The 16,104-nt window shown below is 32.2% G+C and overlaps 3 protein-coding genes across 3 annotated transcripts in view; all 3 read right to left on the bottom strand.

Moving 5' to 3' along the window:
• Positions 1-15,472, bottom strand: part of LOC139519291 (uncharacterized) — a 68,842-nt gene extending 53,370 nt beyond the window's left edge. Inside the window, exon 1 of the mRNA XM_071311260.1 lies at positions 15,288-15,472. The gene's annotated coding sequence lies outside the window, so the exon portion shown is untranslated. The remainder of the gene's footprint in view (positions 1-15,287) is intronic.
• Positions 2,729-3,556, bottom strand: LOC139521307 (toll-like receptor 4). The gene has a single exon (XM_071314785.1). It carries the CDS (start codon positions 3,554-3,556, stop codon positions 2,729-2,731), a length of 828 nt encoding a protein of 275 aa, XP_071170886.1.
• Positions 9,628-10,077, bottom strand: LOC139521306 (toll-like receptor 4). The gene has a single exon (XM_071314784.1). The coding sequence runs from the start codon at positions 10,075-10,077 to the stop codon at positions 9,628-9,630; it is 450 nt and encodes a 149-aa protein (XP_071170885.1).
• Positions 15,473-16,104: the final 632 nt, after the last annotated feature.

The raw sequence follows: 16,104 nt of genomic DNA, 5'->3' as shown, positions 1-16,104 counted from the left end.
TCTATCTTGTAAACCATAAGTGATAGAGACCTAGGATCTTTTGATTTTAGGTCCTTGGTCCAAAAAAATGAAAATTAGGTCAAGGTCAAAGGTCAAGGTCATATTCTTATTTTTGAATTTGGCTTATTTTCACTTATTCCAAAAAACCGTATAAGATATCAACAAATTATTTTTACTAGATTGTTAATTGATACATGGTGTTATATGTTAATTTTGACTGAAAGGGTACGTTGAACGTAAAAGGGAGTTTTCCCCCCTCTTGTATTTAAAAGTATGCGTATGGTGATATAACTCATTAACCAAATATAATTAAGACCTATGGTCTTTTGAATCGAGGTCCTTGGTTTATGACCTTGAAATTGATCTCAAGGTCATAGCTTAATTTGACGTTTTAGATTTTGACCTTTGCTTTTACCTCATATGTATACATGATAAAGCCATGAGACTTTTGAAAAAGGTATCAAACCATTTAACCTTGAAAAAAACAACCGGAAGTGACCTTGTGTAAACCGGAAGTAGCTATTTTTTTACTTTATTAATATAAAGTATATACAGTGAAACCTGTCCAAACCGAACACCCACGGGACTTTGCGTTTTGTTCGGTTTTCACAGGTGTTCGGATTGTAGAGGTAGACGGAAGTCGACACCAAAATAATTTTGGCAGGAATAATAGGTGACACAACAGACGACAGTTTATTTTTGTGTTGATTTAGATGTAAATGTAAAAATAAAAAAAGATAAAAGAAAGACGTTTTGCTACATTTTCGTTTATAAATCAAACGCCACTCCGTCAATCACGCTCGTCGTTGGGAGATGTCCTACGTGGAGCGATTTTGCTTTTTATAATTATTTTCTCCGTTAATTCACTGACCAATTCAGATACACACTGTCACTGTCAAATAACGATTCCGTAGTTGAATCGGGAACGTCATTGTACACACGAGTTCTCGGACTAAACTGGTCACCCGCTGATTGATACTTCGGCACACGGTTACAGTGAAACAGCAGCAGGGGTCCAGTTTATTCTCGGACTTTATCGTTGCTAAATAGCTAACGGAAGTCTTCGGGAGCATTCGGATCAAATAGATAGGGCCTCTAAAGGGAATCCAGCAATCGAAATCCATTGACCTTGTTGTGTTGCACTCCTTAATCTGGTGAAAGGCTTTAAAACTATTATTTAATTAAACAGTTTAGCTACAGAATGGCAGTTTCGATTTTGTGGCCGTAATTATTTGAGAAAGGTGCATTTAATTGATCTAAGGGAAAGTTCCTTTCTTGTCAATATCGGCGATGGGGGTAGCTGACCAGTTTAACGTTTCTTTACAAAAAGATCACTTTATACATGGACACAGACATGCTAATTAGTTTGTAATAACAACTCACAAGCTCATTAAACCTCAAATACCTTCGGGGATACTCTGCCATCCTGTGTTTGTTTAATTAAATCATACAAATAATTAATTACATTTTATTGTTTTGATCGATTTTGACAGGTAATTTTTAGATACAAATTTACTAACAAGCCTTCAAAAAGCGTTCGGAATTCGGTGTTGACAGGGTTCGTTTTTTTCAGGTTAGGTTAACATTAATTGATAGGCAAATTTTGTGGGACTTTGAAAATTGTTCGGTTTAAACTGAAATTCGGTTTTATCAGGGTTCGGTTTACCCAGGTTTCACTGTAGAACCAGAAAGTTGGAATTAGTGTCAAGTAAATATTCAAATATTATCGGAAGTAACATTTTTCAAACCGGAAGTAACAAATTATTTCCTTATTTTAAAAATATTGTATAGAAACCATATATTTTTGGAATCAGCGTACAATGAGCTATTATTTGACGATTGAAATGACATTTTAAACTTAATTTTACAATTTTCATATTAAAATACATTGTTTTTAGTGGAAAGACCTTCAACTGTTCTCTGAACAATTGTTTTTAATTATTTCATAATTTTTTTTTATTAATCATTATGATTGAACCAAACAAAATTATAATCTTTTTTTTTTCATATCTCGTAGCAAGTGCCCCTTTAAGTCAGAAGAGCATAAGCTAAGTTACAAAATAAGCTAAAAATATTGATGGGTTATGTAGTTCCTTTTTGAAATGCATTGTAATTGATTTTAAAAGGATGACGGGAAAAGACTTTAACCTTATATTTGCATGGATATTACTTTGGTTGCAAATCAAAGAAAAGGAATCTAGAATCTGCTTTAATTTTTTTAAATGACCTTTTATGAGTTATTAAGTCTTAAATGAAAAGATACGTGGGTGTTATGGGGCAAAATATTTACCTTGTATCGCAGGGAAAAAACTAAGGAGTCCGATCATCAGACACAAATTCCTGAACCCCACCTAATTACATCCTGAACGTCAAAAAAATTACCTTTATAAATAGTGAGAACGTATAAATAAAAGAAAACTGTGTCGATTTTGAATTTATCATTTAAACCAGAATAAAGGATATTTCTTTAAACTCACGGCGTTTACAAATTATTTTTATTTTTGTTTTTAACTTTTATGGAAAAACCATGATCAGAATAAAGGAAATTTGCTATTCGCTAATCGACTTTTGAATCAGTCGACAAACTCGGTCGGCACGACGGATGAACTAAATCGTAAGAATATTAAGATGATTTTTATTAAAAGGCAGTATCATAAGCTAATTTATGGTCCAATCCAAGTGTTGTCAGAACTTATAGAACAGTAACCAATTTAAGATGGAAACAAAATCATCCTTCCTTGATGAAGTCTGCACACTTATTCCAGAACACGTTTAAATTTGAATCTGTCGTATGTTTAGGGTATTCCAAGTAAGTGTAAGCATGAATAATATGCCGTAGGTCAACTGGCAAAGATTTGTTCGGGATATCGTCTATCATAACCGCCATGACAACCTTTCGTTCACTATTCATTTCTTCCATTAAGGCAATATTCAACTCAAACTGACACCATTCACTTCCTAGGAAATTATTTGAAACAAAAAGAATAGTTCTCCTGCTACTATTAATCGCTCTTGAAATATTTTGTGCAATGTATTCTCCTGGTTGAAAATCTCTTTCATGGATGCAGGCTCTTAACCCTCGTTTTGATTCTAGCTCTTCCATTGTTCTATGCCTAGCTATTTCATAATCGTCAGACGAGTATGAGATAAACACATCATACTCAAACATTTGTTCATATCCTTGATCCGTCGTCGTATATGCTGCTTTGAATTTTCGTTTATAGTACCAGTATCGAATTCTCCATCGGTACCGATATAACATTGCCAATCCAATAACTGTCAAGCTACAAACAATTAATACACTGACGCTTGCAATCAGAACCGTTTCTGAACTACATTGTAACTGTAAATGTTTTACAATAAATGACAGCTGGTGTAAGGTTGTAACACTTCCATTTCCATAGGAGCATTTGTAGTTATCAACATTCAGTAAGATTACATTTGTTTTTGTCATCCATTGCAAAAAATGAAGCGTTTCACATGTACATAACATTAAATTCCCACTAAGATCTATTTTAATTTCCCTTGACGACGTAACTGCATCCAAGTCGTGCATGTTATTTTCCGATAATTTTTGTATTCGATTGTGTGAAAAGTTTAAAAACTGAAGATCTTTTGTGTGCTGGATGGAAATATTGACAGTCTGTTGAGTAAGTCTTGTTTAATACACTTAATGCTATTTCTTTTTAGAATGAAATCTGTCAACGAAATAAGCGGAATAAACCTATCAGATAAGTCACAACCAACGTTTCCGATACTGTTTTTTGATAGATCTAACAATTCTAGATGACTGCAGTTCGAAAAAGATGATTTCTCTATGTAAGATATTCTACTATAAGAAATATTTAGAAATCTTAGATGGGGACGGCGGGAACAAAAGAATCTAGGTATTACATTATTCATCGTATTGCTGTTCAGAGATAAATCTACATAAGTTAGATTCGGGTAGAAGTCATTTTCCTCGCCAAAATCTAGTTTGTCTATTGAATTTGTTAAAACTATCACTTTTAAACTAAACACTCGTTTTTCTTCAGAAATATTGCGTGGATTGTGTGCTTCTCTGACAGGTATACGTACAAAAGCACAATTGTTTTGTCTTTTGGCGGATATAATTTCTAATTGCTTGTTATATTGAAGAATATTTATATTTATATTGATAGAGTCTATGCAATTGTCGTCAATATTCATATATGTAAGTGAAGACGGGAATTTGTCGCACGGAAGCATGTGAGGATATTGCAAAAAAAGAGAATTTGCCTCAAGATTTAAAGTTGTTAATGAATGCAAAGCTGTGAGATCATAGAAGTGGTAACCACAGACGAATTTCTGTCGATTGTGATTTGAGATACCGTTAATCGTTAAACTCGACAGATCGTTTGCTTTAGAAACAGACTTTGTTACATTGTATATCATATCAACTCCTAATGGGTGTGGTAAATTTGCTCCATAAATAGAAAATTCAAGCAAAAGAGACTGAGCAGATACAAAATCGTCGTTAATGAATTTCACAAAAAATGGACATTGTATGATAAGTTCTTTGAGAAAAGGAAAATAGTCAAACATTTTTTTGTTGAGTACATCGTAGAAGCATACAAATCCATTTATAACGTGAAGTGATGTGGTATTGAAAATGACCGTTGAAGCTGCATTAGTTTCAAATTTCAACAAGGCTGAATCAATTTCTAGTTTTTCAACTGAATGAAGTTTGTTTATTTTACCAAATGGCTGAGTACGATAAAGAAGTTCACAAATAACCGGGGTGAAACTTATAGAAATTGGCAACTTGAATGTAAAACTGAAATATCTTAGTTTTCCTAAATCTGCAATTAAATCGTCCATTATCAGAGATCTATCTTGTTTATGAAGCATTGAATTTCGAATGATAAGTTCGGTAAGATTTTGCAGTCCACTGAAAATTTGAACGGCTATTTCTTCTAAGGGATTGTCTGACAAATCTATTCTTTGCAATAATGACATTCCATTGAAGACCGACGAATTCAAAATTTCCACGATAGCATTATTTGAAAGATCCAAAGATGTTGTAAACTTAGGAAAGGATGGAATATAAGTTAAGTTTCTGCCTGAACAGTCAACAAACACTTCTTTTCTCGTGTCTATTACTTTGCATTCAGTTCTAAAATGTTCTGTGTTATTGCTCTTCTCGACAAAAGCATCTGAAGATAATACAGTAAATCCAACTGCTAGTTCCAGGTTTAAGATAAGAATGTAGAATAACATCGTTTCTCAATTTGTTTTTCGCTTCTGAAAATATGTCTAAAAGTAAAAAGTGCCAGTTGATTAAACAATTAATGGTTCATCTAAACTTTTTTTTCTCGTATTTTTTTTTATCAAATAAATATCTTATGGGACTTGACTAAGTGTATCACTCTTATTATTGAAACCTAGTGAAATCTAAGGACCTAATTGTTGGTTTCAAGACATTAAACTTATCAGACTTTTTACCAAAACCACTAAATAAGATCCACAGTCAAGTCCTTGTTGTTCATACTACAAGGACAATACAAAAGTTCTTCTTACAATCCTGCATTTATCTTCACGACTGCAGGACTTTATTTACTATATAAACATTTTAAAGTCTTATAATATGTATGATAATTAGGTTCAGATTTGCATAACCTTGAATAAAAAGAGATACAGGATATGTATCAATGAGATAGTTTATAAGTTTCAGAGATGTGTAGCACTATTTGCGTTCATTTTGTCTTTTTGAAGTTTACCTACAAACTAACCATTTATTGAACTAGATCTGTGTCAATGGAGCTCTCTTGGTACTAGGACTAGTCTTGGGAGGTACTATAACACCTCTCGGACCTTAATGAGGTTAATGAGGTTATCGAAAGCATAAATATCATCATAGGACACCTGTGCAGGTTATCGAAAGTCTCCTAAGATAATATGTCTTATGTTTGGTCCTAAATTTACCCAATTGCAACTTAACAAGATCTAACTGGATACAAAATTCTATAAAAATCAGAAAAACAGCACAGTTGCACATCATTTGCCGAAAGATGACTAAAAGAGGGACGAAAGATACCAGAGAGAAATTCAAACTCATAGATAAAAAATAAACTGACGACACCATGGCTAAAAAAGAAAAGACAAACAAGAAATAGCACACAAGTCACAACAAACAAAACAAAGGTATAAGCAACATAAACCAAACTAAAAACTAGGGGTGATCTCAGGCACTCCCGTAAGGTAAGCAGATACTGTTCCACATGTGTCACCCATCGTGCTGCTCATACTAAAACTTTCAATTGTAAGTTTATTAATCCTTATTGAGTTGGTAAATATTATTATATTCTTTAAATCACACTTGAATGCCTCAATAAGCTCATATGAACACATTGGATTACATGCAAACAAATCAAACACTTAAAACATATGATGTTTTTAAATATTGCACTGAATTTGTTATTCATTGGTGTTATATTACTTTTGCAAAAAATACCATTTGAATATTGTATGTACAAATTGTATACATATAATATCATAAGCCAACACCATGACAATCAATTATAATAAAATACCTATCAATATTCTGCATATCAAATACATGTTTCAATTTTACAATATCCCTATGTTAATCTAGAAATGTATATCATTTGCTTCAGAAGTTCATCGTAAAGGGAACTGTCGAATATATAAAAATATTTACAATATGAATTTGATAAGATTGTCTGCAGTACATTTCAAAACCACAATGTTTAAGACTAAAATATGCTAAATAGTATTCTTACGAAAAAGTCACATACCACAGATAATTATCAATATGAAGCTAAAATTATCCAATTGGTTTTATACATCTCTAGTATATAATGATAAATTTACATAATAGAACGAAAATCTGGTCAAAGTTACAAGTCCATATTTAGGTTAGAGTTTAACAATTTAGTAAAATATATGACACATGTAGAGGAATACAATCGGTTTTTTCAAATTATACTTCCGCATTTTCAGTATAAAAAACTTACAATGCGAGAACAAAAGAGCTTAAAAACTATTTATGACAAAATTGACAAAAAATTGCTCGTCGTTAACTATATTGATTAGTATTAATTTTGAAACCACAGTCGTATAATATATTGTGTCTATATTATCTGTTCAGTAACAATGAGACAACTATTTACAAAAGTTGAAATGAAGTGAATATCATCATTTATAGAAAATTGTAATGTCTAGCAATGAGAAAACCCCATACCGTGAAGGAGGCTTTTAAATGCTCCGACATGAAAAATATGAAATAATTCAATTGAGAAAAAAATGGCCTATTTTATAACAAAAACAAATATTACAAACATGAACAAACGAAAACCACTGAAATAAGAGTTCCTGGCTTGGGATAGGTACATAAAGAATGTGGCGGGGTTCAACATATTTGTTAGTACTCATACCTCCCCTAACCTGGGAAAGTGGTGTTATAGCACAACACAAGAACAGATTGTAAATATCAGTTGCAATTGAAATGGTTGACACTAAAATGCATCATAAGAGTACTCTCAGTTACTGAAAGCCAGTTCAAAACCAATTACAATTAATACATAAATCTTGTTATCAAAACCTAAAGTATCAATCATTCCATTTTAAATGATCTAGTGTAAAGACGTTATAAACGGTCTGAAAACCACATGACCTTATGCAATGCCAAAATTAGTAGTTTTATTTTCTTTACACTTATGGGAAAGTTAACTTTGAAAGTTTTAGAAATCTCATCTATGATTTTCATAAATGATCAATGGATTAAAATGACAGCGTAGCCTCTTTATGATCTTAATAAAATCTATGTTTTCCTATAAATATTTATGATAACATGTTGAAATACGAAGTTAGCAATCCATCAGTTACTACGAAAACAGAAATTACAGACTTAATAAAGTAACTCGTTAGACGAATTATAGTTGCCAATTTAAAACATAGTCGAAAAGAAAAACACACCCAAATAAGTAAAGAATGAGCAATACAAAATCCACATAGTGGTAAACTAAATGTTTCAGAAGGGTAAACACTGATCTTGGTCTTTTGGGGACAAATGCAAACCCTTTATAGTTGTTTCTTATGCATACCTGTTTTGTAGATACAGAAAAAGTCAAATTATTTACTAATAACATTAACGGTACTAATTTTCCTGCACCAGATGCGCATTTCGACAATACATGTCTCTTCAGTGTTGCTCGTGGCCAAAATATTTGAAATCCAAAGCTTATATAAAAGATGAAGAGCTATAATCCAAAAGGTCCAAAAAGTATAGCCAAATCCGTGAAAGGAATCAGAGCTTTGCATGAGGGAGATGCATTCCTTATTTTATAATAATTTCTAACATTTTGTAACAGCAAAGTTTAATAAAACAAAAAAAAAACGTATTTTCATGCCAGTACCGATGTACTGGCTACTGGGCTGGTGATACCCTCGGGGACTAACAGTCCACCAGCAGAGGCATCGACCCAGTGGTAGTAATAACATTAGCGGTACTAATTTTCCTGCACCAGATGCGCATTTCGACAATACATGTCTCTTCAGTGTTGCTCGTGTCCAAAATATTTGAAATCCAAAGCTTATATAAAAGATGAAGAGCTATAATCCAAAAGGTCCAAAAAGTATAGCCAAATCCGTGAAAGGAATCAGAGCTTTGCATGAGGGTGATGCATTCCTTATTTTATAATAATTTCTAACATTTTGTAACAGCAAAGTTTAATAAAACAAAAACAAAAAAACGTATTTTCATGCCAGTACCGAAGTACTGGCTACTGGGCTGGTGATACCCTCGGGGACTAACAGTCCACCAGCAGAGGCATCGACCCAGTGGTAGTAATAACATTAACGGTACTAATTTTCCTGCACCAGATGACTAAATGACACGACAAAAATTCTTAGAATTAAAACAATCCTTAAGGAAATCACAAAAACGACTCAGATGAAAATAAAAAGGGAGGGTACAGTTGTCTCCTGAAAGAGATAGTATAAAATAAAATTGACTTAAATTAAATGTTGTTATTGTTGATAGTTCAGAAATAGTTGTTGATATACATTGTAAGTATATCAAACTCAATGCTTCATAAGGAAATTCCCAATAAACATTTGGGAAAAATTAGTTGACTTTTCTTAGTCAGTCGCTCTTCAGTATTTTAGAATGTCAATTCGATCTATTGCATTCGATGTCTTAGATTTCATATGCTTTGAGATTTTATAGAACAGAAATTGATATATTTTTTTCTTTTTGGAAAACACTCAGGTGATAGGCCGATCTTTTACGTATAAATTAATCAATTTACTTGAATAAATTCTGCACATTTGTTCCAAAACGCGTTTATGGCATATGCTGTTCTATTTTTAGGATACTTTAAGTACGTATAATATTGATAGTTCAGAAGTAGTTATTGATATACATTGTAATTATGGCAAACTCAATGCTTAATAAGGAAATTCCCAATAAAAATTTTAAAATTTAAAAATAGTTTACTTTCAGTATTTGAGAATGGCAATTCGATCGATTGAATTCGATTTCTTTGAATTCATATGCTTTGAAATTTTAAAGATCACAAATTGATATATTTTGTTTCTTTTTGTGGAAAATTCATGTGATATGCAATCTTTTACGTATAAAAAAAATCAATTTTCTTGAATAAACTCTGCACACTTGTTCCAAAAGGCGTTTATGTCATATTCTGTTCTATTTTTAGGATACTCCAAGTACGTATAGGTATCAACAATGTGTCGAAGTGCACGTGGAAGATTCGCATTAGGAACATCCTCAACCATGATAACCATGATAACTCTTCGCCCACTATGCATTTCTTCCATCAAAGCAATATCTAGTTCGTACGCGCACCATTCACTCCCAAGGAAATTCTTTGATATAAAGAGGATAATTTTCTTGCTACTATGAATCGCTCTTGAAATATTTTCAGCTATATATTCACCGGGTTGAAAGTCTCTTTCATGAATACAAGCTTTAATGTCTCGTCTTGATTCCAACTCTTCGATCGTCTCATTTCTGGCTATTTCAAAATCATCCGAAGAATAGGAAATGAAAACATCATATGTAAACATTTGAACCATTTCAACATAATTGAGTGTTAGAATAAAACGTCTTTTATAGTACCAATGTTGGATTCGCCAACGGAATTTATAAACTAGCACCATTGATGTAAGAAAGCATAAACCTAGTACATTCATACCTACAATTAAGGCAGTCTTTGATGGTACACACTGCGATTTCAAGCTTTCCACAATGAATTTCAGGTTATTTAATGAAGTGACACTACCATTGCTGAATGTACAAAAATACTCGTCTCTTCTTAGAATTAATACTCGCGTTATCACCATCCATTGGAGAAAATCTTTTGTTTCGCACGTGCAAAGCAACGTGTTTTCAGACAGATCTATTTCAATTGAATTTGACATGACAATTGTGTCGAGCTCCTCCATGTTTGCCTTTGAAAGTGTCTGTATTCGGTTTCTTGACAAATTTATATGAGTAAGATTTTTTGCATTTAGAATTGAGATATCCCAACTTTGCAATACATTATTGCTCATATCTATACGTTCAATCTTTATCATTGAGTTTAACATGTGAAGATTTGAACATTTTATATGGTTGCTACTCAAATTTAATGCTTTTAGTGATACAAGATTCACGAGTTTGTCGCATATATGACAGTCAATGCACCCAAGTAGGTTAAGTGATAGATCTAATACTTCTAAATTACTGCAGTTGACGAACGCCATTTTCTCTATTCTCGTGATATGACTGTTAGACAGATTCAGAAACCTTAGATTGTGTCGTCTTGAACAAAAGAAATTGGGAATTGTATTGTTTGGGACTTTGTTATTAATAGACAAATCTAGGTAGGTAAGATTCGGAAAAAAGTCCTGTTCATTACCAAAATTCAGTTCATCAATGGATCTAGTTAAGATCAGCTTTTGTAAACTATATACTCTATCAGTTTCATTAACTCTATTTGCATGCAATTGGGTTTTCCTCTTTTTCTTCTTTTTTAGTACACAATTGTTTTGACTACTAGCGTCTACAGTTTCTAACTGCAAATTAACTTTTAGAATATGATTATTTATTCCATAACTAGTCATACAATTTTCTTGAATGACCAAATGTTTCAAAGACTGTGGAAATCTATCCCCGGAATTTTTACCTTTAAAGCAAAGACCATTTCCCACCAGACCTAACATCTCCAATGAAGTCAAGCTGACCAAATTATATATACTATAGAAGCGTTTTACCTCCAGTTTCTTGTGGTTATATACATCATTAAGCATTAGACTTGTTAAATTGTATGATCTTGAAACCGAAGTAGTTACATTTTGTATCAAATCTACAGCATTTGTAGAAGTTAAGTCCGGTCCATCAATAACAAGTTCAGTTAAACCATTCTGTGCTGATATAAAATCGTCACTGATTTCATCAATGAAAAACGGACTTTCAATGAAAATGTGTTCAATGAAAGGCATATAGTCGAACTGTTCCTTCGCGAACATGTTGTAATAGCATACAAAGCCATTTATCACACGGAGGGATTTAGTTTGATATATTATAGACGCATTTGTTTCAAATTTCAACAAGGCAGAATCTATTTCTAACGATTCAATTGAATGTAAACGGTCAATATTACCAAACGGCTGACTGTTGAATTTATGTGAGCATGACTTCGGAGTAGCTTTTAGATTACTTGGTTCTAACATGAATGTCAAACTCAAATGTTTCAAATTGTTTAATCCTTGTAACAGTATATCTAACACAAGATCTTTCTGTTTATATAAGTATGTGTTCCGTATGTAAAGTTTCGAAAGATTGGTTAATTCCTCGAATATATTGTTATGAGGCAGTAGTTCTAATGGATTGTCCGATAAATCTAACGTATGTAGCGATGAGAGGTTCCGAAATACTGTTTCATCCGTTATTGATTCTATGTTATTATTTGAAAGATTTAAAGAAGTCGCAAACATCGACAGTATCGGGATGTATGTCAGGTTTCTGTCTGTACAGTCAACTTCAACATTGTTTTCTGTACTATTTATAATCTTGCATTGAGATGCAATGTGTTTGCTGGTGCTGAATGTATCTTTTACCGAAGGCTTTGAATAGGCTAAACCTCCAAATACAATAACTAAGAATAAAGTCAGAGATGACATCTTTCATCTTGTCATCAACAGGTTTCTAAAAGAAAAATAGAAATCTTTGAATCATTTCTCTATTTCGAAAACTGCCTATACAGTTTGGTCATAATAAATTTAACTACCTCTTTGGTTGTATATTCGGTTATAACTTTTACCATTAAACGTTTCGGTACGGTCACCATTACAGATAATTCAGAGTTGCTGCAAGTTAACTTTTTTCAACATTGAAATGTTACGATTCCTTCTTGAAAGTAATATTTCAAAAAAAAAAAGAAACATTTGTTTACCCAGAGTATTTTATTTGTGTTTAATTTTAGAAAAGTCAGTACCTCCCCTGAAACTGTAGCGTGTGCCCTTAATCATGTGAAATTTAAAGTCAATTTCGATTAAATTAACAGGCATTCGAATACTTTTTTACAAAGAATTCCGCGCAAGACATATTTGAAAACATGAACAGAGAAATTGAGTGTAAATGCAACGAATGGTGCAATCACACACACAATGCCATTGGAAGAGATAACAAAAATGCTGTCGTGTTTATGGTTTTTGTAAAATCTTCATGTCTGGTGGGTTTTAACTTATTAACCATTTAAATTTATAATGTCAATGCAAAAGGAAAAAGTGAGAAAAAAAATGTTTAGATTAGAAGAAAGTGTATTTTTTTAAATGTTTAAAAGCAAACAATAAAAAAATCTAAAAGTTTAGAATAAAACACATTACATTGTAACCTTGAAAAATTTAAAATCTGTTCATTGGACGAACTAAATATCATTGTCAGTTGTTTTGATATTGAATTAATTTGTTTCCCTATTACTGACGCTCGTGCAAAAAAAAAGTTTATAAACAGTTGAAAATTTAATATCAATACATGTATTATGAATTAACTATATAATTATGTATCACAATACTTGGTGTGTTTTCAGATGAAATAAAAATAAATTACAAAAAAAGTTGAAAATTAAGAGTTTATGGCTATGCTATTTCATCTTAAAATAAAAATTCAAATGTTTAAAACACGAGTAAAATACTATTTCGGTTCAGATCACTACAGATAACATTCTGTAGTTGACAACAAATGTATTAAAAAACACAATATTGTTTACAAAAGGTATAACAGGCATAACTAAATGTAAAAAGAAAACCAACCAGAAAATAAACTTTTGGAAAGGACAATACATTTGTGGTTTGTTTTATAACTAAAGACTAAAGATAATGAATTATCGTATTACCTTTAAAAACAAAAAATAAAAATAACCGTGTGATTTATTTGGGAAATCCTAGTTAAAAGGAAACCTGTAAGGTACTTTGTTAAGAAATCTTCATTTTGTTTTAAAGTTCTTAAAATTGTTGCTATAAGAAGCAGCATTGGTTCTTTCTTTCAAAGTGCCTACCCTTCATATCACCCGAGATCATCCTGGATTTAAGTGGGGTTTGTGTTGCTATATCTCCAGTTGTCTATGTTGTCTTTTGATGATTGTGTTTTGTCTTTTGGTCATTTTGTTTGAGTATCCAATTGGTATCTTCTGCCTCTATTGTATATGCATAGATTACCGTAGCTGTATTTGGCAAAACGTTTAGGAATTTTGGTCCTCAATGCTCTTCAGCTTCGTTCTTTATTTGGCCTTTTTAACTTTTTTGGATTCGAGCGTCACTGGTGAGTCTTTTGTAGACGAAACGTGCGTCTGGCGTATATACAAAATTTAGTCCTGGTATCTATGATGAGTTTATTTACAAACTTCTGATTTCTTTAATTCATCATTCTTATCGTAGATTGATAACTTAATTACACCTTATTTAAGAATCCTGGGTTTTGATTGGTTGATACCTAGTCTATTTTTCACCAATTTACTATTATCAAATGAATATCGTTCATTTTTAACGCCGCCGGGGTATATGCAAAGAGGATATGCCTTTTTTACCCTCTCTGTCGTGGTATTTGCCAAAAAATACTCTATCCGACTGGACGCTTGTAACGTCACGATCACCAATGCGTTTTTGAACGTTAACATTCGGTGTAATTAAACAGATATAGCATGTTTTTGAGAGGTATTTGCGAAAAATACCAGTCTTGAGAATGAATTTCCCTCGCCTTACGGCTCGCGAAATTTAACATTCTCTCGACTGGTATTTTTCGCAAATACTACTCCTTAACATGATATATCTGTTCAAAAATCACTCGTAATTTTCTGGCATTTAAAAAAAAAAATTTCGCATTAGATTCTCACAAATTTCAATGCTTATAAAAAAGAAGATGCGGGATGATTGTCAATGAGACAACTCTCCACAAGAAACCAAAATAGCACAGAAATTTAGAAAAGTTTTTAGACTGGTCAGTTCGATATAAAAAAAAATGGTATTTATTGGTTGAATTGAGTATTTTAGGTTTGAATATAAAGAAAATATTTATTGATATTTAATATTCGAAAAATGATAACACTAAATTACACTATATTCAAGCACAAATTCATAGAAAATAGAAAAAAATCATTTCAAAAATATAACACATAGTTATCTCTCCTTCCAGAGGATTAACTATTAGCTAACATCCCAGTTTTCAACATTCAATAAGTTGAACATAAACGAGGTTAATTTGACTGGAAATGAATAAAAAAATAAATAAGCAGTACTGAAACAATATATGCACTCAATTTTTCTCATATGTGTATAATTCTGCTTGATTTATCTTAGTAAACCCTAAGGGTGACTCGGAAATAGAAAAATGGTAACTCTTTTGTCTCTTCCGACAGAAAGGAAAACCCTTGCCAAAGTTGGGCGTCCGTTCGGTTGTGCGGGATGTATACATGTGCAGCCTCGTTAATGCCGATGCCTCCTGTAAACAAAGTGCCACGTCTTTACACGTTGAGGAACCTTTGCAGCAACTCTTTGAGTGGTTTGTACAGATGGCCGTTGCTATATATCAATTTACACTAATTTTCAAATGGCAATCTAGATTATTAGCCTTTCTTTCTCCGTACTGTATGTATTGTTAATTTATTATCGTCCTGGACATGAATAAAATATTTGCCACTTGGAAGTTGAGCAACCAACAATCAAGTAGCATGGGATTTTCAGCTCTTGACCTCCCAAATATAAATCTTTCCCGTTAAAACTAATTAATTTACAAAGCTTAAACTTACTAACTGCATACAGATATCATTGCCGGCTTCCAAAGGTGTCTATGTTGACCGTTTCAATCTTTATGCTCCTTTTTCAGGGAAAGCTGCTATGTAACTATCATATCGTAACAGTTGCCAAGGTATCGTAAATATAAATCCCCAAATATTAGGAAAGTCCCGCTTTTATATCCAGAATTTTATGTAAACTTCCTTGTTTTACTGGTACGGGAATTTCGGTCTGATGAACATCTTTTTTAAATATGTTTTTTTGCATAATTCATTGACCTATTATTTTAAAATCGGAAATTGTTGACTTGCACTTGTGTTTTAAGTGTTATGATACTAAAAAGGCATGGAAATTTTCATTTCCGTGGATCAAAAAGAACATAATAGTTTCGACGATCATTGGTTTTCCCACTTTAAATCTAATTTGACCTAAACACCCTTTTGCAAATCATATTACCTCATGAAAATATTCAATTTTGTCAATGATAAAGACAGTTAAATGCAAATGCAGAATTTTGACAATAATTTTTCGTTTTCTTCTATTGTTCATATGCATATAGTGTTTTAAAATTCTGTATAACATTTTATTTTTCAAAATCACGAACTTCTAACAAAAATGATAATTATCATGGTTAAATATATGTTTTTCATATAACTAAAACGCAATCAGTATATATCAGGTTCCATCCACCTTTTCCTACATTTGAAAATGCCTGAACCAAGTGAGGAATATGACAGTTGTTGTCCATTCGTTTGATGTGTTTTATCATTTGATTTTGCCGTTTGATTAGAGACTTTCCGTTTTAATTTTCCTCGGGGTTCAGTATTTTTG

Source organism: Mytilus edulis, chromosome 4, assembly GCF_963676685.1.
Source record: "Mytilus edulis chromosome 4, xbMytEdul2.2, whole genome shotgun sequence".
Classification (NCBI taxonomy): Eukaryota; Metazoa; Mollusca; class Bivalvia; order Mytilida; family Mytilidae; genus Mytilus; species Mytilus edulis.
This window is presented reverse-complemented; position numbering and strand designations above follow the sequence as displayed.

What these genes read in the sequence shown, in the direction of transcription:
- LOC139521306 (XM_071314784.1), bottom strand. Translation starts at nt 10,077, where the DNA reads ATGGTTCAAATGTTTACATATGATGTTTTCATTTCCTATTCTTCGGAT.
- LOC139521307 (XM_071314785.1), bottom strand. Translation starts at nt 3,556, where the DNA reads ATGCACGACTTGGATGCAGTTACGTCGTCAAGGGAAATTAAAATAGAT.